Source organism: Callithrix jacchus, chromosome 13 (assembly GCF_049354715.1).
Source record: "Callithrix jacchus isolate 240 chromosome 13, calJac240_pri, whole genome shotgun sequence".
NCBI lineage: Eukaryota > Metazoa > Chordata > Mammalia > Primates > Cebidae > Callithrix > Callithrix jacchus.
Genome location: NC_133514.1, coordinates 116,855,596 through 116,877,852, shown reverse-complemented (window position 1 = coordinate 116,877,852; position 22,257 = coordinate 116,855,596). Strand labels below are relative to the sequence as shown.

The following is a 22,257-nucleotide window of genomic DNA, read 5'->3' as shown; positions in this document are numbered from 1 at the left end:
GGAGGGGTGCTGGTGAGACCCTGGGACGCCCGGTGGGCCCGCGGCCAGCCTAGTTTACAGAACGATTGGGATGCGAACACCGTTGCCTGAGCCCCCGATTATTCCGCGATTGTAAATACAGATTTAGACACACGTGGTAGATGTGTCCTCCCCGGTGACAGGGAGTGTTTCCAGAGAGCAGCTCTTTGTAGCCCTGAGAAGGACGCCTGCGAGTTTTTGCAGCCTGGGAGACGGCGAGGGGTCTGATTCAGGGGTGCCCGTGGGAAGTGGAGGGCTGGGTGGTCCCAGAACCCCCTGACTGTCCTCGACCCCCGACTCTCCGCACGCTCCGGATCTCACTGCCGGGGCCGGGCGGGGCGGGGGTGCGCGGGGCGGAAAAACTCACGTTGGGTGAGACTTAGTAGCGCGGTCCTGGTGGACAGTAAACGGGTGGGGACGGGGAGCAGGTGCGGTAAAAAGCTCCGGGGTCAGGGACACCAGGCAGTCGCTCAGGGGAGAAAAGGGGTACAGTGTGGCAATTAAAAGATATGGGTCAGAGGAACCACTCCCCAAAGACAGCGGGGATTCAATTTACCAGGATTCCGTTGAAGTGGGGAGCTCATCTTCCTGGGAAGAAAGTGCAAAAAAAAAAAAAGTGGGGAGGCTGGAGCAGGGGGTGCGGCAAGTGGACCCCCAGCCGGTGCTCGGGCACGCGGGGCGTCCCCGCTGGACGCCCCCCCCCCCGCCACCTCCGCCCCAGGCGCCCGGCCTGCTCCCTCCCCTCGCGCGGCCCCTCCCCCGCGCCCTCTCCCCGCCGCGCGGGCCTGAGCCGCGGAGCCGGGACGCGAGCGCGGAACGCGGAGCGCAGGCGGCGGCGGGGCCGAGGCGCCTGCCAGGCAGGCGATGGCGCGGGCGGCGGGAGAGCGGGACCGGGCCGGGTGGTGCGGACGGCACCGGCGCTGCGGGCGGGGCGTGCTCCTCGCCTTCGCCGCGTGGACCGCGGGCTGGGTGCTGGCGGCCGCGCTGCTGCTTCGCGCGCACCCGGGCGTCCTCTCCGAGCGCTGCACAGACGAGAAGAGCCGGCGCATCCTGGCCGCGCTGGTAGGTCCCGCCGCCGCTCTGCCCCGCGCCGCGCGTCTCGGGAGGGGGAATCGCACCAGTCCCGGCCCCCAGTCTTCCCCGGGGACTCGGGTGGCGGTGGCACCAGCCGGGTGTGTGGGGTCCCGACACAGGCGTGGAATGCCCTGGTCCCACAAATGGGAAAACAGCCGGGAGTGCTCCGTGGGCGCGCAGGGGGTGTCTCTCCCCTTTTGCCAGAATCCGCCCTTCCTCCCCAGCCAGCCTTTGTGTCCCACTCTCGCTACCCCTGAGCCGGAGCTCCAGAAGAAAGTTTGCGGGTCTGATCCGAGTGTCCAGGTCTGCTCGAGCCTCCAGGCAGCCCCCTCGGTGTCCGCGTCCACTATCGGGAGGCCGAGCTCCGGGCAGGAGCCAGTGGTTCGGGATCGGAGGTGCCACGCCTCTGTCTCTGGGGTTCTTAGCGCTACAGCCCAGCCCGCGTTGTGTGATTCTATCCTGGGCTGCCAGGTCACCCCCCACCTCGCCAAGCCCACGCGCAGGGCTGGTCGGGCCCCTCCCTCGGTGCGCTCCAGAGCCCAGGCTCTCCGCGGTTGCGGTCTGTGGGAACAGACGCTGCGTGCTCGCGGGCTGACAGAGCGCTCTGCGGAGGAGGCTCGGACCCGACAGATCCCGGGTCCTGGGGCCGAATGCTCCTCAGCTGAGCGGGAGAATTAAGGAGAGAAAGAAACATTTGGCATTTTACAGACTGCTGGGTGCACTGGGCTCAGATCCTGTGAATGAAATGCTCATCTTTAGTGGATTGGAAAGGTGGCTAGCCGTTCTCTCCTGCGCAAAGGAGACTTGAATAAAGATGTGAGTTCCCTAAATCCCAGAGAGAGGAAGATAGTAGCGACTATTCTAACATGACTTCTTAAGCGATTATTCACTTCCTAAAATTGTGACCATCTAAGCATTTGGTTTGAAAAGTGATCTATTTTCTAAAACATCTTCAAGAAACACATGGGAAGTTTTTAGTTCAATTGCTTACATCTGGGTGGGCCTTTTGAGATTGTAGATTTTCAAAATGTGGGATCACAAAGGTTTTTAAAGTAAATGATTGTTTAAGTGAGATTGGAAATGTTTTTTAAATGAGCCAGGTATACTAGCTAAAACAAGTTATGCGTGTCATCATGAATTGAACATATGTAGGTGAGACACTTACAGATTCTTTCCATTGACCCCCTTCTACTGCTACATGAGATTTTATCAAGTTTGTTTATTTATTTATTTTTGAGACAGAGTTTAACTTTTGTTGCCCAGGCTGGAGTGCAATGGCACGATCTCAGCTCACTGTGACCTTCACCTTCCTTCCCGGTTCAAGCGATTCTCTTGCCTCAGTCTCTCCGGTAGCTGGGATTACAGGCAAGCACCACCACTCCCAGCTAATTTTGTATTTTTAGTAGAGATGGGGTTTCTCAATGTTGGTCAGGCTAATCTTGAACTTCTGACCTCAGGTGATCCACCTGCCTCACCATCCCAAAGTTCTGGGATTACAGGTGTGAGCCACCGCATTTGGCCAGTTCTATCAAGTTTTAAGTAGCAAGAGCTCACTGATTTTTCTTAGTAACCCATAAAAATCTTTTTCACTTACAAATTTTCCCCCCTGGTTTTCTCATCTTGGGGGAAGGGAGTGCTGATAGACTAATTATAGCAAACTAACATTGATGGTTTGGCTAAAGTGGAATACCTATTTACAAATTTAATATAGTAATCCTTTAGATTAAGATAAAAAAAAGACTGCCATTTTTCATTTCTTTACATTTGGTTACCTGAGGAAAGGCCTAATGGAAATCGTCTTATTATAATTTAAGTAATTGCTAATCATAACTTTCCCAGAATTCCAGGGTTGTACATTAAAACCAGTTCTGTTTAGAGGCTTTACTAATATATCTTCAGTGGCAGCCATATGGAATCTTTAGTCAGACATAAAGCTGGAGAGATTGGTTCTGGCCCTAAAGGCCCTCAATCTTTCCTACAGCCACAAGAATGGTGCCAGAGGCCACACCCATCTCCCTAGGCGTTGATGTGGTGCTGTCTGGTGAAGCGGTTTGTGGGGGAGCAGCCTTTGCCTGCAAGCCCTGTTTGAGTCCCTGACTGCTGGAATAGTCTCAGAACTCTCACCCCGCCCCTCTTCCTGCCACTTCCCTTTCTATCCTTTTCATCCTGAATATGTTGATGCAAGACCCACACAGCACCCTGGCTCAAGTTTTACCCAGGACACTCTGAGTTAGGACAGGGTTTAAATACAACCCCAATCTTCACAATCCCGACTCTGCCGGGCTGAGTTGCAAAGTAGAGGTTGGCATTGTGGCTTTCAAGGACTTGAGCTGAATTGAGCCTCTGTCTCTGCTCCCCTGGCACTTCCCGATTCATTCTGCCTGGCTTTTATCCATAATAATAAAACTGGTTGTTATTTTCCTGATGGGCCTCCAGACTCTCATTAGCTTTCACTCTGAATACTGGAGCACAGAAGAAACCGCTTTGCCAGCTGAGCTGAAGGGAGACTTTCTGGCAGGACCCAGGGAGTTGTGGTGGGTTCCCCGCCCCCGATAGCCTCGGCTGCCAGTGTTCCCAGGCTCCCGCCTGGCGAGGGGCACTGCTGGTCTGCCAGAGGTGGACCCACATGTAGGATAAAGGAATCACAGGAAAAAACTTAGAGGTGAGTCAGGGGATGGGGGTCAGACGTCTTCATGTTCTCCCCAAGCCCACACCCCACCTCCCCAGGGAGCTGACCATGTCCCACCAACAAGTTCCTAGCAGAGCCAACCTGAATTGTTCCAAATGATTGAGCCCTGGGTCTTCCAGCTTGGATTATTTCTGGTCAGACCTAAAGGCTCTCCTTATGTCAGCTTTAAGAGGAACAACGCACTGTGAAGTAGGTGCACGCAGGTCTCTGGAGCCCTACTTTTCTAGTGGGCTGTGTCAGGAGGCCAAGCCAGCTGGAGAGCTAGCTTGGTGCTGGGTCATTGATACACCTGGCTTCTCATTCATTCCACAGGCTGAGCTCTTCACACTGAGGCGGAAGATGCGGGCTGCTGCCTGTTGACTCTTCCTCTGGGAAGGCACTGTGCGAATTGTTTCACGGGGCTTATTTCACTGAGTTCCCTCAACAACCTCTACAAAATATTTGCTTTCAATATCCCCGTTTCATAGATAGCAAAACTGAGCCTCAGGGAGAAGTGACTTGCCCTGCTTCACACAGTTAATATGGTAAGGAGCCAGGAAATGACCCCGGATAGTCTGACGGTAGCGATGATATGACAGCCAGTGGCTTCTCTAATGATGGAAACTCTACGTAACAGCTCATACACTTAACCTTTCCATAACATGTCATTCTTAACGCATGTCAAAGATATTCTCACAGACTGATATTCCGAAGACTTAACTGGCTTTTTTGGCTAGTGAGGTCTTGATGGAATTTCATGTAGCTGTCTACATTAGAGATTCATTTTTAATAGGGCAGGCTTACGTTTCTTTGCTGCTGTGATAGAAACTGTCAAGGTCTCAACGGGACTACAGCATCCAGGGCACATGCCCAGAGAGATTTTTCAGCAGTGAAAGATTGCCTGAGTGCTCATCCACATTCCTAAAAGCAGAGAGGGGTTACAGAGTGGACGAGCTAACTGTGCTGAGATTCTGCAATGCACAGCACAGCTGCTTAGGGAAACACTGCCACTGTCAAGTATGAATGTTGCTAACTATGGAGGAACTTAATGCTCCTTAAAAACAAACACACAAAAGAAAACCCAGCCCTCAGACATGACCTTGGAGACCTTATCAACAGCTTTCTAGACTAGAGTGGACAGGTTTTATTTTCGCCTGAGAACCATGACATAAATTAGAGAGATACTAAGCAACAATTGCAAAGAGTGCTTCTTACAAAAGTGCGACTGATGTAATGAGAATATGCATTTGTGTGGATGTTTTCACCTCCATGAGAAGCACAAATCCACTGCAAACATAATTAATTTTAAAAGCATGCCAGAGTTAGCTGCAATAAGACTTTAACTTCAACTCCAATACCTGTGGATTTTATATGCATACACATCTGGTTACAGAAGTGTACCTGTCTTTACCTAAAGTTTACCTAAACTGGCCTTAGGACCTCCTCTTAATGCACAGAGAAGTCTGAGAAAGACTATTTTTTTTTTTTAGGTGGAGTCTTGCTTTGTTGCCCAGGCTGGAGTGCAGTGAAGTGATCTCAGCTCACTGCAACCTCCACCTCCTGGGTTCAAGTGATTCTCCTGCCTTCTGAGTAGATGGAACTATAGGCGCATGCCACAACGCCTGGCTAATTATTTGTATTTTTAGTAGAGACGGGGTTTTGCCATGTTAGCCAGGATGGTTTCAATCTTCTGACCTTGTGATCCACCCGCCTCGGCCTCCCAAAATGTTAGGATTACAGGTGTGAGCCACCGTGCCCGGCCTAAAGACTGATTTTTAAAATGGACCTACATAAACTACTTCTATTGAGTTCAACAACAACAACAGCAAAACCTACCTCCTTCAGCAGGACAAAGACATGCTGCTAATAAAATACTCCACTATCATCTTTAACATGATGAGAGTTTTTGGGGTTTCTTGTTTTTCTTGAGACAGGGTCTTGCTCTGTCTCCTTGGCTGGAGTGCAGTGGTGCAAACAGGACTCACGGCAGCCTCTGCTTCCCAGGCCAATCGGTCCTCCCGTTTCCATCTCCCAAGTAGCTGAGACTATAAGCATGGCCCGGCTAATTAATTTTTTATTTTTGTAGAGTTGGGGGTCTCACCATATTGACCATCCAGACTGGTCTTGAATTCCTGGGCTCAAGCGATCCTCCTTCCTCAGCCTCCCAAACTGCTGGGCTTACAGGCATGATCCACTGTGTGTGGCCTGATGAAAATTTTAAATTCAAACTTGTAATTTGTATATTGACTGTTTTTTAAAATGCTGGATTAAATCTTTTTCTGTGCTCAGCAGGCACAGACATGCAGAAAGATGTCGCAGACTTAGGTTTACACTGGTGAAAAGGAGACGCATTTTGTGTTCTACATGAGAAGGGTAGGAATTGAAATGCCAAAAATACTTTATTGTAAAGGACATCAAGGAACATCTGTGCCGTAACTACACTTGTATACAGACGGTTTCTGACTTAGGATGGTTTAACTTGTGATTTTCCAACTTTATGACAGAGTGAAAGTGAGAGGCATTCAGTGGAAACTCCATTTTGAGGATCCATACAGCCATTCTGGTTTTGACCTTCAGGGTGGTATTCAATACATTACATGAAATCACATGAGATAGTCAACACTTTATTTTACATAGGTGTTGCATGAGGTAATTTTGCCCTGCCAGAGGCTAATGTAAGTGTTCTGGGCATGTGTAAGGTAGTCGGGGCTAAGCTGTGATGCTCGGTATGTTAGGTGCATGAAACGCGTTTTCAACTTACTCTGGGGCTGTTGGGACATAACCCATCGTAAGATGAGGAGGGCCTGTATCGTTTTCAGGCACGCTTTGCTTTAGTGTAAATGCTCTCTTAGGACAAGTCGGGTGACTGGGGTACTCAAAAGTTAGGTTATAAACCCAAGACCTTACCTGTGGAAGCTGGCAGGTCTGGTCAGGGCTTTGGTCCTGCTGCCCTTTCTGATACACAGTGTCACGGCAAGAGGCAGGTGTCGGGGAAGCAGGCTTACAAGCCAATGTGCCGATCTTCAGAGAAACAGCCAAAAGGAATGTTTTCTTCCATAATCCATAGGCTGGATTCCAAATTCAACAGTTAAACCATTGTTTCAAACGTCTCAGAACTCCTGTTTGGAATTGCCCTCCAAATTCACAGAGGCAAATCTCGTATAGGTTTGTATTTTATTGATGAGGCACAGTTGTGTATTAGATATGGTGCTGTGGGGACCTGACCCAGTGCCGCACTCACATGGCCATGACTGAATGAGCCCTGGGGTAGGGGAGGGAGACGAGAATTCCACTTAGGGGTGGTGCTGGCTTTGGGGCAAAGGTTGATTTGGCCAGGCAGGGTAGGAAGCATAGAAGTCCCATGGAGACACCCTGAATGACCTTTCCAATAGAGCAGCTCAGCCTGTCAGCAGGTGCTCGCTTTGACTGTGCCCTCTATTCCCAGGGTCATTTCTGGTTCTCTGAACACACAGGGCTACTTTGAAACTCAGGGCCTTTGCACAAGTTCTCTGTGACTCAGCTGCCCTCTCCCTCGCAGATTTCTAGTTCCTCTCTCAAAATTGAGCTCAGAGGCATCTCCCCCAGGAAGAAGACACCCTGCCCCCCCCAACCCTTTCCTAACCAGGGCTGGAGAGGAAACTAACATTGAGCAAGCCACCTTAGGCCGGGCACTGTTAGGACTGTCTCCCTGTGACCTTGTTTGACTCCATGACGCAGTATTATTATCCTCATTTTCCAGACTTGGAAACGAGCCACACAGCAAGCCAGGGGCAGAGCCCAGAGGCAGACCCAAACTGTGCCAAGCTTAGCCTCACTGGGGCCTTGCCCTGTCACTCTCACGCCATTTAGGAGTTTCAAAGGCTGTCCCCTCTGCTCTGTGAATTCCGGAGCCTGGCAGCTGTGGTCAGATGGTGGCCCGTGCAGGCTGGCACACAGCTGGGCTTGCTCTGGAAAGCTGGAGCTGTTGATTTGGGGGTGGCTCAGTCCCAATCCCAGTGGAGCAGAGAGGAGGTGGCTTCTTGGCCGGCAGGTGTCTCTCATGGCTAGTGGCTCTAGTGGCCACAGTTTAGATGCAAGGGATGAGGCAGTCACAGTGGGTACCCTCCTCACTCCGCTCATGAAAATGGGGCCCAGCGTCACTTCTGACACTTCTCTCCTGAGCTCCTCTCTCAGCTGCGACCAGGACCACGTCTCCCCACCAGCCCCTCCTCAGCACTGTGGGACCCTGAAGTTCCCAGCTCAGAATCACAGCTCTGGCTCCACTGGAGTTCTACTGTGTGCTTTTCTTTCTTTTTCAATGGTTCTCTATGTAAAAGCACTTTTGATTAAATGAAATATGTGATAACACTATAAAATTTTATGGGAGTGAATCAAATTATTTTGGGTATCATAGCTGAGGAAGTTTTTTTTTAATTTAAAAAATCAGAAAACAATTTTTTGTTTTTTTTGCCTTTTCTTACCAGATTTATAAAGACGTGAACCTCTGTGAAAACCAAATAAAGTAGGAGGCAAATCCCAACAAGTAAAACGAACAGCCCCGACTGTTTCTGCCAGCGGCATCTTCCTCATGGCGGTTTCAGTTCTATCATTCACCCTCACCTCGCCTCTCAGGGCTGTCCTGGAAGGTCTTGGAGGAGCCTGACCAGCCGCTGTGTTCTTCCGAAGGGCGGTGTGGAGGCCAAGGCAAGCAAAGTGTGCTGGACACAAAGGGTTCCAGTCCCCCCAGGCGCCTTTCATGACCCCATGCCTTGCAAAGAGTGACCAGGTTAAAGCCAAAGAATGGAGATTTTATCACGATTCTCTTGAGTTAAATTCCGAGATGAACACAGCAGGTGCGCAATTCCAAATGTGTTCAAAGCAGCCTGTGAGTGTATGTTAATACAGCTTCCTTACAGGTGTGGGTTTCCAAAGATGTGAAGCCCCAGGCAAATAGGGTGGTGTCACCAGCTCCAGGGCCAGGTTCGTGGGTTGCTATCTACTCACTATAGACAGAAACTCTCGCTGGCATCATTGTGTTGGCCAAGCAAGACCCCCCAGCCCCGCCCAGTGCGTTATAGAGAGATCCCAAATGCAGTGACCCACAGGAGCACCCCTTCAGCTGGAAGCCGGGGGCAGCTCAGCCAGCTCAGCTTTGGCCTTTTGGGCTGTTGTACTACCTGAAATAGTCCTGACAAATATCTAGATGGTTCTTTTAAGCACTGGGACTGTTTTTTTTCAATAAGCACTTGGAACAATTAGCCTGCGGTGTTTACAAAGGCCCCCTCCCTCCCTTATCAAATGTTTTGGGGCCAGGTGTGTTTCAAAATTCAACTCTTTTGAATGTTAGAAAGATCATATAGTACCTTATATTTTGCACACGGGGCAGTGCCAGGAATCAAGTTGATACTGCTACAGCAGAATGTATGCGAATTCATACCAAGTCAAACACTTACAGGTACAAATAGGCTCATAGCTTTTCAGCTGGGTTTTCACACCACATAAGGTCAAATGAGTCATGAAAACCTTGTAGTTTTCAGAGGTCGTTGATTTTGAATTTTTTTTTTTTTTGAGGCAGAGACTTGCTCTGTTGCCCAGGCTGGAGTGCGGTGACATAATTTCAGCTCACTTTCACCTGTGCCTCCTGGGTTCAAGTGATTCTCCTGTTTAAGCCTTCTGAGTAGCTGGGACTACAGGCATGCGCCACTATGCTTGACTAGTTGTTGTATTTTTAGTAGAGACAGGGTTTCCCCATATTGGCCAGGCTGGTCTCAAACTCCTGGCCTCAAGTGATCTGCCAGTCTCAGCCTCCCACAGTGCTGGGGTTACAGGGGTGAGCCACCATGGTAGGTTTGCTTTTGGAATTATTTATACATCTAGGCACTGGAGGTCCAGCTTTTGACTTCAAGGAGCTGCTTGTAATCTGCTAGGGATGGGTAAAGCTGACCTACCCGGCCACCTGTGAGGCTGGGCAGTGTCTGATTAGGAACCCAAGGCTGTTCCCGGGCCTCTCCTGTTGCCCGGCTCATGCATATGCTGTGGCGTCCACACACACTTCCCACGTGGCTGGTACAATTACCATGCAGGGAGGCGGAGACACGATGCAGGGAAGGAGTTTGAAGCCTGGGGCAGGAAAGGATGGGGCAGCATGGTTGGACCATGGAATCCAAGCTCAGGGGCTCTTGGCCCCATCCTCTGTCCCGGCACTATGCTGCACTTTGCCGCCGCTGAGCCTTCAAGGTCCTTTCTCATAAATGAGAAGGGGTGAGAACATGAGCTTTGGGATTTGATGTTTCTTACAAACTTAGAAGAACTAGGGTAACTCTGTGGTTTCATGTGCTGTAGAATTTCCAGGAAGGAAGAGAGGCCTTTATTTGCTGACATGGAGGAAGATACTTGTGGGGGAAATGGGTGGGATTAGGAAATATACTCAACACCTAATCAAAATGGTCCAGTGGTTTAGCATTTCTGAAAAATAAAAGAGAGAAGAGGATGACATTCCTCTCCTTCCTTCCACTCTGCACCTCTTCCTTCCCTCCCTCTGGCAAGATTATCAGGCTGGACCAGCTTCTTAGGGAATTTGTGGTGTGGTGGGGAAGGCTGCCAAGTCCCCTAGTGGCTCCATCCTAAGGTCTCCTGGAGTTTAGAAGACATACCCCATCTGGGGGCTCTTGGACAGCCTTGCTCACTATTGCCTGAATGCAAACACACCCAACTCTTCCAGAATGCATCCTGCATGGGTCCTCCTCGGTCCCTCTCTTCTGCAGCTCACCAGCCATGAGCCCTGTTCTCACTCGTGTATCCTCTAGAGGCTTCTCCTCTAAACATCTGCAGTCCTCCAGCCTGCAAGCTTTATAGACCACTCCATTTCACATGGAAAACAGCAAGCTTAAGGAATGTACCTGCAGGAAGGGTCATTGCTGTGGTCAAGCCTGGGGGCAGATAGGGCTCCTGGGGTCCCCTCAGCTGAGACCTGACCTCGCTGCTTAGATGCAGGAGTCAGAAGCTCTCCCAGTGACCCTAAAGTATAGCTACAGTCAAGAGCTATGCCTGGTCCAGCCCCTTCCCCTGTTGGTTTCCCAGCCTCTGGCTTTCCCATAGCCACCCAGCTGGATGATGGGAAGTCAGCTTCCTGGCTGCAGGTGTCCTGATTCCGCAGACCTGTCCCAGGCCCGACTGAGTCGTGTACTGACTGTGAGCCACTCCTTTAACCCTGCCCTGAATTACTCACTGGCCTCTGCGGTCCACGGGGCTAAGGTTTCTGTGCACAGCTGGATTATCAGCATATTGAGGGCAGAGGCCAGGCTGTCCCTTTCTCCAACCCCCAGACAAGAGACAGATCTCTCCATGGTGACTGACTGTCCCCTTCCTTCCAGTGCAGGGACTACCGGGGCGGTATGCTGTCTGGGGACCTCTGCGAGGACCTGTGCGTGGCGGGAAAGCTGCTGTTCCAACGCTGCCTGCACTACAACAGGGGCAAGAAGGTGCTACAGGCTGACTGGCGGGGCCGGCCCGTTGTCCTCAAGTCCAAGGAGGAGGACTTCTCCAGTTTCCCGCCCCTTGGCCTGTTGGAAGGGGAGGGTGGCCAGGACATCCCCGAGGCGGAACTCCTCCTGATGGTGGCCGGGGAGGTTAAGAGCGCCCTGGGCCTGGAGCTGTCCAAAAGCAGCCTGGGGCCGTCCAACAGCAGCCTGGGGCCGTGGTGGCCGGGCAGGTGGGGCCCGCGATGGCGGGGACAGCTGGCCAGCCTGTGGGCCCTGCTGCAGCAGGAGGAGTATGTCTACTTCAGCCTGCTTCAGGACCTCAGCCCCCATGTGCTGCCCGTGCTGGGCTCCTGTGGCCACTTCTACGCCGTGGACTTCCTGGCTGCGGGCAGCCCCCACCACCGGGCTCTTTTTCCCCTGGACCCGGCCCTGGGTGGCCCTGGGGGTGGCCAGGCCAAGGCCATCAGTGACATTGCGCTCAGCTTCTTGGACATGGTGAACCATTTTGACAGTGACTTTTCCCACCGCCTCCACCTCTGCGACATCAAGCCAGAAAACTTTGCCATCCGGAGCGACTTCACAGTAAGTGGTGCAGGGTGGGTGTGTTTCTGTGTGAAGAACGGAGCTCTTGGGTCTGGTGGGAAGGGAATGAGAGGGTTTCTGAGCTCCTGTCCTGAGTTAGCAAACCACTGTTGCTTCTGTAGTCTCAGAACTCAGAGAGCTCCCACTCACCAGACCACTTCCTCTCAGATGTTAGCAAGGAGCAGATGCATTTGGAGTGAGGATTTGAATGGACGGAGCCCACAGTGGGAGGCAGAGGGCCAGGCCAGGTTCGTCCTCCCAGAGGGCTGTTCTGGTTCCTTCACCCGAGCCCCATGGCTGCTTTGAGTAGCCTCTCTTGCAGGTCTGTTTAACTTGAGCAGAAAATAGTCCGCAGGAGGTGAGGGGCTGCAGAGGGTGATGAGGGAGTGGGGGGCCTCTGGTGTGGAGGTGCTGTTCTCAAGCTGCACACGCTCTGCGACCCGGTGATTTTTTTCTGGAGAGGTTCCAGTTAGTTTCCATTCTCTATGTAAGACTTCTAGAGGAAGAAATGGAGCTTTCGTGCCTTCTGCAAGGGAAAGACCTGCCCAGGTAGAATATCTGCCACTGCATGCGGCACATCTCCTGCCCGGGGGCCGGCAGCCGCGTGAGAACAGCAGGAACGGAAGAGCAGCAGTGGGAGCCTCAGTGTCTTCATGTAACACAAACCCCTCTCCCTTTACCTGGCTGGGCGAATACTGGTGTGTCAGAATAATGCTGCTGCAATGATCCCAGTGCCCTCAGGCTGTGCCAGGCACTGGGACCCTCCAACAGGAAGTAGCGATAGGGCTGGCAGGGATGCCGCGGGTGCGGGATGGGTTTGGGGAAGGTGGTGTGCTCTGCTTCCCACCTGCTGTAACAAGTTCATTCCTACGCAGTCAGTGCCGCCAACCGAACAGCCAGACCAGATTGGCTCCAGTCACTGGGGCCTGCTGGTCACTGTGGGGCCTGGTTCATGGTAGGGTCATGCTCTTCATCATGGTTGTAACATAAAGGGACAAAAAACAGGCACAGTTACTGCCAGTCATGGCCTCCAAGGCAGGTGGCACAGGAGTGGCATGGCCTTCTGAAAGCAGCTGGAAAACGAAATCTGCTGCCCGTGTAAATCCCTTCTCCAACCACGCCCTCATCCCTGTGAAGGGCTGTACATCTCACCTTCAGTGCTCTGTCCTAATGCCTCGGCCCCCGCTGCCCTGCAGGGGCTGACAAGCCAGGGGTGCTTCAAAGTGTGGCAGGGAATGAGCTAGGAGGTTCTGGGAGATTCCAGGGCATCTGTGTGCTGGGCTTGGAACTCCAGGGAAACTCAGCTCCGTTTGCAATACTGAGTGCCATGTGCATCTTCCAGACACTGTGCCGATATGTGTGTGGCGGGGAATGACCCACAGGCACACTGAGGCCTTGGGGAGGAAGTCGGGGAGTATCCACACACAACCCCCCACCTCTGGGCAGCTGCGGGCCAGTTCTTGCCTCTCAGTTACTCCCTTCTTCCTCTGGCAGGAATCAATAAGCATCAGTGAGTGGGATCCAGCAAGTGCCGTAATTGTTGAGGGAATTTCGAGGATATTGAGGGAATTTCAAGGATATCTGCTTCCTGAAGGAGCTGGGGCTGATGGGGTCTGCGAGGCCGAGTCTGCGACATCAGAAGCTTTTATCTACACACTTGTTGATTGTCCAGTGACTGGTTTGTGGGAACCACCTAAGTTGTGCCTCCAATACCTTGCACACCATCAGCACAAAACATCTGCTCAATGAAACCAGTGACTATGAAGCCTGCACCTAGCCCTGGACTGCGTTTTGGTGGCTGGTGCTGCACCACTCAGGGCTGTTACCTCCACTGCAGCCTTGGCTTGGGTGAGAATAGGGAGGGGAGGACAGGAGTCGTCCCGTTCACCAGTTCTGCTGTTCTGGACCCTTCTTGCAGACCCTGGGGTTCAAGGAGTTATTTTACCCAAGTATTTTACAACTTTTGAGTGAAAACCAGCAGTATCTGCCTCACCAGAGAGCTCATTAGAAATGCAAATTCTCAAACGCCACCCCAGACCTACTGAATCTGAAACAACGGGGGATGGGAGCCAGCAATCCCTGTCTTAAAAACAGTCCTCCTAGTTGATTCTCATGTGGGCTCAAGTTTGAGAGATGGTGAGCTCAGAGTGCAGCGGGCGGGTCCTGCCTTTGGCCCAGGTTGCTGGGCTGCCCCTGCGGAAGGAAGGGGTGCCTCCCAGCGGATCTTGAGGGTGTGCCCAGTGGCTGTGAGTACCTAGGAACCATCACTACTTCATGATCCTGAACTACTGCCCCCCAGTACCCTTTGCCAGCAGATGGTATGAAGAATGAAATAATTCTTGTTCATTTTCCTATTCTGATGCCAGGAGAAAGTTTGAAGAAGATGAGGCAAGTTGGGTAATTTCATGCAGGAAGGATTTTATGATTCTACTGATATTAAGAAACATGATGTAGATTTTTATGTTTTTGTTTTTTTATTTATAAAATACCATTCTTATTTTAGGTGCATAGGGTTACATTATAAGAGCTATAATCCATTGTAGACCTCATACATTAAAAATTAAAAAATAAATCTGGCTCTCCTTGGGAGATGAGAAGGAAACTATCAGAAATGGAAAGGAGAAGTTGCAAGAAGCTAAAATTCTAATTAGGGGCCGGGGAGGGGAGCTGGGGAGTGTGCCTGAAACCGTAGAAGGAAGAGTCGTAGCCCCAGTAATGAATTATAAAGACGGGAGAGTCATTAGCATAGCCCTTCTTCATTCTTAGTGTGTTAACCAGGGCAAATAATGAAATCAGCTATTTGTTTTGGCTAAATAATGGGATAGGAAAGATTAAAATGAGAAGTCGTAGCGCCCGAATTCGTGATTAGGCAAAACCCCTTAAATGGAGAAAAGGTCTATATTGTTTATTTTCATTGTTCTCCACATAGTTTGAAATACAACTCCATTTTACTAAACAATCCCCAAGAAACCTCATTGCCTTTAGCATCAATCCTGAATGAAAAACTAAAACTAAAACCCAAACCAAAATGTGCCTCACAAACTGCATAGAACTGAGGAGGAATACCAATGACTGAAGCGCTGTTTGAAACACGCCCAAAGGGAGAAGGAAAGGCTGCCGTTTCCACGCTGACCTGTGAAGGCTTGTGAAATGCCACTGACTCCATCGAATTCATCAACTTTCCTAGTGGCTGTTTAACACCCGAAGCTAGAAACGGCTTGATTTGGGCAGATTCCAGGTCTTCTCAGGTTCGAGCTGATCTGTTTTTGTTGTGGCATCCAGGTGACGGAGGAAGAGCTGCATATTTTAGAAGTTCTTCTTTTTCTGTTTTTGAAGTCTGTTTGGTTCAATGCCAGGGAGATAAATCTGAAGTTCCAGGGGTCATCGGGTCCTCACAATGACAGGGGAACTCAGGCATGGCTCCTGTTCAGGGCCTTTGCATATCAATCTTAATTCGAGAACTTACCTTCACTTTGTCGTCTGTCGATCCAAAACCAGCTGACTCAGGTAACAGACATGCCGTGAAGGGAACACAGGCCCTGCCCACCTCAGTTTCTCCCTCAAACCCAGAGACCTGCCTTTCGAATGTGGATTCCTTGGATTGCTTGTATTCATGAGGATAGATTCTTTGTATCTTACAGTTTTACAGTCCTGACTCTTGAAGGTCAGAGACCAAAGTGATAAGGGAGCGGAGGGGAAATTCATTTACAAGACATCTCAGAGATCCTACCGGCAAAGCTGAGAAAGTGTGTCAAGATGAAAAGTGATATTTGTGGTGACAGTTCCGAATCCTGGGCTTTCACCGTGGCTGCAGAGGTTCTTTTTGTAGTTAAAGCCTTGCAATAACTATGACAGTTGCCTGTGTAAAAGAAAATGCATGTAGACACTTTAGGGGAGCAGTCCACTTCCCAGGGCATGGCTGGGGCTTTCCTCTTGGCTCGTGGGAGTTCTGGGATCACCTGTGACCTGGACAGTGGCACCCGCACGAGCTGAGCAGAAGCTGTGAACAGGCCCCCTCTCCACGGAGCTCACCAGTAGCCCTTTGATAGCCCTGTGCTCTTTTGATTACAGGTGGTGGCTATTGATGTGGACATGGCCTTTTTTGAACCTAAAATGAGGGAAATCCTTGAACAGAATTGCACAGGAGATGAAGACTGCAATTTCTTTGACTGTTTTTCAAGGTGTGATTTGCGAGTCAACAAGTGCGGAGCGCAGCGCGTCAACAACAACCTACAGGTGAGCAGAGGCCGCCAGGGCTGGGGGAGGGAGGGTGCTCTCCAGCTGTTCCTGCTGCTAGCACTGCAGATGCCCTCTGTGGAGCTCAAGGGCAACCTTGTCAGGCCATCCATCTGGCTCAGTCGATGTGGTCAATAAAGGCAGGACTGCGGGGATGGGACAGTCATGTGCTCTTTGTTGCCCTCCCCCAGGGTTGTTGGTCAGGTGACCCAGGGCCATCTGTTAGGTGCACCCCCTGCAGATCTGGCTGCTGGGCTTCCTCTTGCCCAGGCTCCACCCCACGTATCAACAACCTCTCATGGGCACGGGCACACACACAATGAGAACCCAGAGACTAATCCACCAAAGACAAGACTGAGAAGGGTGCAAAGCAGTCCTGAGACACTGGCCTCACTAGAGGTTGGACAGAAAGCACCATCCAGACAGGCCAGGAGTCAGGACCAGAAGGTAGTTTAGAGTGGAAGAAACGAGGCAAGTCCAGAAATCAGCCACAAATGGAATGCACGCAGGACTCGGGCATTCGGAGGCAGCGGGCCTCAGGCTCCCTGTCTGGCGTTGAAGCATCTCCCCTCTTGTGGCAGAAGCTGTTTCTTTCGGCCCTCACTGAGGCTTTCATGGAGGGTGGATGCACGTGGGCCCACAGGTGCTCATCATAGCTGGAGGAGGCCCCGCAGTGTCCAGGGGGACCTCCCCGTGGCCTGGTTGCATGTGATCGCTTACGAGGCTCTGGCTTCACACTCTCCAACCTGCTCCCCTAGTGGGCCCTCCACTGTAGTTTGTCCTCCTCCTTCCTTGAACCTGAAAGGCCAGTGTGAGTCCACTGCAGACCCAAAACGCAGGTTACATAGGAGCAGGAGAGAGGAGCCCAGCATGGTGCTACATCATCCGTGATGGGGATGATTTGGGAAGACGGGGACAGGTTTGCTGTTAACCTAGTGGTCCCAGCCAGGCCAAACAAACACACCGACTCTACCACTCCAGAGTCTACAGAAACCTTCTGGGCCAAAGAATCACTGAGTATTTCCCCTTTCAGGAAGCCTAGGAACGCGGTGGCCTTCAGAGGCATCTCCAACCCAGCCTCTTTAATGTGGACTCACACCCTTGGTGGAGTCTGTCATGAAATCATTCTTCTTGAGCTGTGGGATAATTTTCACCTGAGCATCCACTGCCTTGCGATCCCATCCCACAAAATGGGCACACAAACACCTGCGCTTTGCACTGTAACGAGAGGCTAAGTTTCCTCCTTTATGTAGAAAGGGCTCTTACTGATTCACTAAGGGGCAGGAGGAACACGAAGAAAATTGGCAGAACAGTCACCAAACACACAAATGATGAAATCCAAATGGCCAAGCAATTTGGAAAAGTATTTTGTCTTACCATTCAAAGGCATGCAGGTTAAAATTCAATGATAATAAATTTCACTTACCAATCGGGAATAGTTGTTGAAATGCTACTAGTTAACAGTTGAGGCTTCAGGGAAACAGAGAAATGTCTATACTGCTAAGGTGATTGTGAATCGCTTCTCTCTTGAGGGTGTGTGGCAGTTAGACTTAGCCCTGCTCTTGAGTTGGGCAATTTTATTTGTGCACATATCTGATTATTGACTTTGAATAAAGTCCTAGAAATGAAATTACACTTTTTATTAGGATACGAGAAAATATGAAGCATTAGGTGAAAAAAAATGCAGGTTACAAATCAGTCTTGACAATACCATCCTGTTTTTTTGTTAAATAGCATCTGATCCCTCATATACCAAAATGTCAAATACACCGTTATATCCCAAACATCAAAAGCAAGTATTTCTGGAAGGTAGGATTACAAATAATTTTCTTTATTTTATATTTTCTTAGTTTTTTACTTTGTATTTCCGTTTTATTTTAGAGACAGGGTCTCGCTTCATCACCCAGGCTAGCGTGCAGTGGCACAATCAGCTCACTGCAGCCTTGAACTCCTGGGCTTAAGTGATCCTCTCACCTCAGCCTCCCAAATAAATGGGACTGCAGGTGCATGCCACCACACCTAGCTAACTTTTTAATTTTTAATTTTTTGCAGAGACGTGGTGTTACTATGTTGCCCAGGCTGGTCTCAGGCTTCTAGTCTCAAGTAATCCTCCCATCTCATTCTCCCAAAATTCTGGGATTACAGGTTCGAGCTATCATACCCAGCCTTAATTTTCTACATTTGGAATCCAAAATACCCCCAAAAATCTTGCTCTGCATAAATTTACAAATCAATAAAATGGAAAAAAAACTGTCTCAGAAATAGACCTGTGAAATACAGGTATTTAGCCTCTAATAAAGGGGGCCTTTTAGACCAGGGGAGGAAGAGCTGGATTGCACAGTGAGCAGTGCTGGTAAACTGGCTGGCTGAGCACGACAAACACTATGTTAGCTCCCTAATCCTGACCTCACACTACATTCCAGATGACTCAGATACATGAAAAGATGAAATCCTTAAGGTACCAGAAAAAGCTGGGCGAGTTTCAAATATTATTCTAGTGTAGAGAAGGCCTTTGCAAGTATGAGACAAAGCCAAAGAGGAACCGTTGACAAATTTAATTATCTTTCAGAAGAAACCCCATGTTGGTGTAAACAAAATTACACACACACAACAGAGCAAATTTAAAAGTTACATGAGAAAATTTGCAAAGCGTTTGTGGTTCTTCTTATAGACTAGGGATACAGAGGTTGGAAGGGGGCTCCTTCTGGCTGCTGGGGCTCATTCTCCCAGGACTGGCTTCACCATGGGGAGACCCACTTTCCAGAGGCAGCATCTAGTGATTGGTTTAAGAGGGTGAACCTCAAGCCCCCTGTGCCTCACTAAGGGAACTCCACAGGGACCCCCAGCCCCACACATTTGCTTCTTCCTCAGTTCCATGGAGTGTGGTTCCAAAGGACAGGCCTCAAAGAATCCCTGCCTGCAAACCTCCGTCTTCAAGTCTACTTCGTGGGGAACCAACCTAAAGCAAGGGCAATGTCCTTAAGATATAAAGAGCATCTACAAATGAACACAACAAAGGCCAAAATTAGAAACTTGACCATTCATTGAAAAGGAAACACTAGTAGCTCTCAAACTAAGAGAAATGCAAATGAAACCATTTTCACCCATCTGTTGGCAGAATGGATCTGTGGCGCTGGTGTTGGAGAGGCTAAGGGAGGACAAGCATTCTTTGATACATTGCCAGGGAGTAGGAATTAGTAGAAATTTTATGGAGTCAATTTAACATATCGATCAAAACAAAAATGCACATGCCCTTTGACCCGGAAATCCCATTTCTAGAAATGTAGTCACAGGCACAAAATGCAATAGCATATATCTGCAAGACATTTATCGCAGCATTGTTCATAACAGAAAATGTTATTATGCAACCTGAATTCCATCGACAGGAACTGGTTAAATAACCTATGATACATGCACACATTTCACAAGTGGCCATTCAGTCACATGGAATATCCTCATAAGAACTGATTTGAAGGGAATGGCTGCTCGAGGTGGCTCATGCCTGTAGTCCCAGCACTTTGGGAGGCCAAGGTGGGTGAATCGCTTGAGCCCTGGAGTTCAAGAACAGCCTGGGCAACATGGCAAAATCCTGTTCTCTACAAAAAATATAAAAACTAGCTAGGCATGGTGGCACATGCTTGTAGTCCCAGCTACTCAGGAGGCTGAGGTAGAAGGATCGCTTGAGTCAGGGAGGCTGAAGTTGCAGTGAGCCAAGATGGCACCACCGCATTCCAGCCTGGGTGACAGAGTGACACCCTGTCTCAAAAAAAAATCAATTTGGAGTGATCTCCCTCATATAAATTGGGGTGGAAGTTTGAGAGCAGCGGGTGTAATATACTACCCATGTGTAAAAAAAGGGAATGTCAAAAAGCGCATGTCAAAGACTGTCTCATTCTTAGAGCAGGAGCTGAGCGGCCAGGTGGGGTGGAGCCCAAGACTGCAGTCTGGCCTTAACTTTTTAGATTTTGCACATGAAAATGTATTCTCTATTAGGAAAAAAAAAACAAACACAATTAGGTTTTGAAAAGAGTCCTTGCCGTTGCAGGGATTGTAAAATGGAAGTTGAAGTTTTTGTCCTCTGTGAAGCACTGGCTCCTACAATGGAGCCGTTTGTTCATTGAATCTGATACCAAGTGCGATACAGAGAAATCAAGCACGAGGAAGCATGCAGCTCCCGGTTCATTTCTCCCAAGTCTGGGAAGCTGGAGGAGCTATAAAACAAACAACATGTTTACACGGAGAAATTTCAAGAGATCCTCAGCATCACTGAATTTCATACCCGATTAGAATGAAAGAGAGTGGCTAATTCTCACTTCTGCTCCTAGAATAACACGTTTCACAGAGCCTTAGAAAAGCCTTATGCCTGCAGCCTGTTCTCTCAAATACACCCTTTTATCCGTGAGCCTTAAAGTGCGATACAGGCAGCCACTCAAGTTCACACGCTTCTCCCTCACGCACTGTTTGGCCCTCCAGACGACCTGGTCAGGTGGTCATCGTGGTCACTAGGACCGGCTTGTGGATAAGAAAGCTCATCTCCAGGTGGTGACGGCAAAGCTGGCCTCCCTCAGACCTGCAGAGGACCAGGTCTTTCTGCAGCAGTGACTGCCTGTGACTTCTGCTTCCCTTCCTCCCTAGAAATGTGTCCGGTCCTTTTTCAGTGTCACCCAGGACTTCCTCCATCTGCTGGGGGGCTGGAAAGGGAACTTTCTGTCTCACGCCCAGGTCGGCTTCTCCTCTCGGAGGAGGTGTTGTTTGTTCCTGGTGCTGAAAGGTTTAAGCTGCAGAAGTGAACGCACGTTCCAGAATCTGATGGTCTCTGAATTGTGTTCCCTGAAGGATGGGGGTGGGGCGGGAGGGAAGCTGAGATCTGTTTCAGAACCAATCTGGGCTTGGGAAGCTTTTAGGAGGATTTGCTGCCCTGAATTAACTGCCCGCCCTTCTTTCCTTCAGGTTATCTGTGACAAAATATTTCGCCATTGGTTTTCGGCACCTCTCAAGAGCTCTGCAGTCTCTTTCCAGCTTCAGCTGCAGTTACAGGAGGCGGTGCAGGAATGTGCAGACCCTGTGGTCCCCAGCGGGAACACCCAGAGAGCAGCCCCCAGCATGTTCTGGAAGCTTCGCAGACTCCTCCAAGCCACACTGAGGGAGCTGCAGGAGGCAGAGAAGTAGCCACTTTCTGGCCTTGAACAAGCTCACACAGAAAAAAAGAGAGCTTGATGGATTCCTTCTGCCATCGTTTTAAAGATGAGCCATTTCCCTGTGCAAACCAGTGATATCTGGGGTGCTGTTCTGGCCTCCACAGTATGGAGTGCCAAGTGCTGCTTCCAGAGACGTACCTCCCTCGATCTGGTCCTGCCCTGGCCTCTGACCTGTTGCCTGGTGTAAAATGAGATGAGGGAGCGGGTGCGGTACAGAGCATTTTACTTCAGGGCTCTCTGTCAGAAGACACAAACCTGTGTGCGATTGCTCGAAGCAGAGAGCACTTGTATCTGGTTATACCAGCAGAGTTCCAGCTGTTCTTTCCCATACATCGTTACCACATTAAAGTGTGTGTGCATGCAAATGAATGTGTATGCCTGTGCCTGGGTGCACATGAGCATGTGAGCATGTGTGAGCGTGCACACATGTGCCCATGAGTGTCTGCATGTGTGTGTGTGCACAGGCGAGTGTGCTCATGAGGCATATGTGTGCCTGTGTGAATGTGTATACGAGTGTGAATGGGTGTGTGCACATGAGTGCACAGGTGTCAGCATGTGTATAAGTCTGGGCACATGTACATGACTGAGTGTGAGCAGGTGAGTATGTTGGGGATGTGTGTTAGGGTGGGGAGTGGTGCTTTCTCTAGTGTGTCCTCTGGAACAGCTTGTCAACCAAGCAAAGAAGTGTGACCTTTCTTTTGGAATACAATAAAAAAAATACATCTTTAGGGAATATAATTTGCGTTGCAGAGTGTGTAATGGCTGGCAGCTTATAGAATTTTTCATTTTGTGGGATCCACCAAGGTTATGGATGGGGCTTTCGGGAGCCAGTATTTCATACACCTTCCCCTGGGCAGGAACTGCAGGTTGGCTTGATGCACTCGAGATGCACTTCCCACTCGAGAGAAAATCGAAGTAGAGCGAATGCTAAGGTCAGCTTTGGCTCCAGGCAGGACCAGAGACCCGCACCTTTCTTTTGAGGGATTGCAGACCAAGTGATAGGCATCAACTCACACTGAGG

At 50.0% G+C, this 22,257-nt stretch overlaps 1 protein-coding gene across 3 annotated transcripts; it reads left to right on the top strand.

The window, feature by feature from the left end:
* The first annotated feature begins 812 nt into the window (after nt 1-812).
* On the top strand, nt 813-21,601 carry DIPK1C (divergent protein kinase domain 1C). 3 transcript variants are annotated; one of them, XM_035271363.3, is made up of 5 exons: nt 813-1,080; nt 8,224-8,443; nt 11,113-11,802; nt 15,874-16,038; nt 20,989-21,601. In XM_035271363.3, the coding sequence occupies exons 3-5, from the start codon at nt 11,134-11,136 to the stop codon at nt 21,205-21,207; spliced, it is 1,053 nt and encodes a 350-aa protein (XP_035127254.3). In that variant the 5' UTR covers nt 813-1,080; nt 8,224-8,443; nt 11,113-11,133; the 3' UTR covers nt 21,208-21,601. The 3 variants fall into 3 exon arrangements, with proteins under 3 accessions (XP_035127254.3, XP_035127256.3, XP_035127248.3); XM_035271365.3 differs by lacking the exon at nt 8,224-8,443 and having other exon boundaries at nt 11,118-11,802; XM_035271357.3 differs by lacking the exon at nt 8,224-8,443.
* The last annotated feature ends 656 nt before the right edge of the window (nt 21,602-22,257 follow it).

Bases quoted from the DNA above. Each gene is read 5' to 3' on its own strand.
- DIPK1C (XM_035271357.3), top strand. From the start codon at position 883: ATGGCGCGGGCGGCGGGAGAGCGGGACCGGGCCGGGTGGTGCGGACGG. The intron at 11,803-15,873 runs GTAAGTGGTGCA...TTTTGATTACAG, and splicing joins CCATCCGGAGCGACTTCACA to GTGGTGGCTATTGATGTGGA. The intron at 16,039-20,988 runs GTGAGCAGAGGC...TCTTTCCTTCAG, and splicing joins GCGTCAACAACAACCTACAG to GTTATCTGTGACAAAATATT.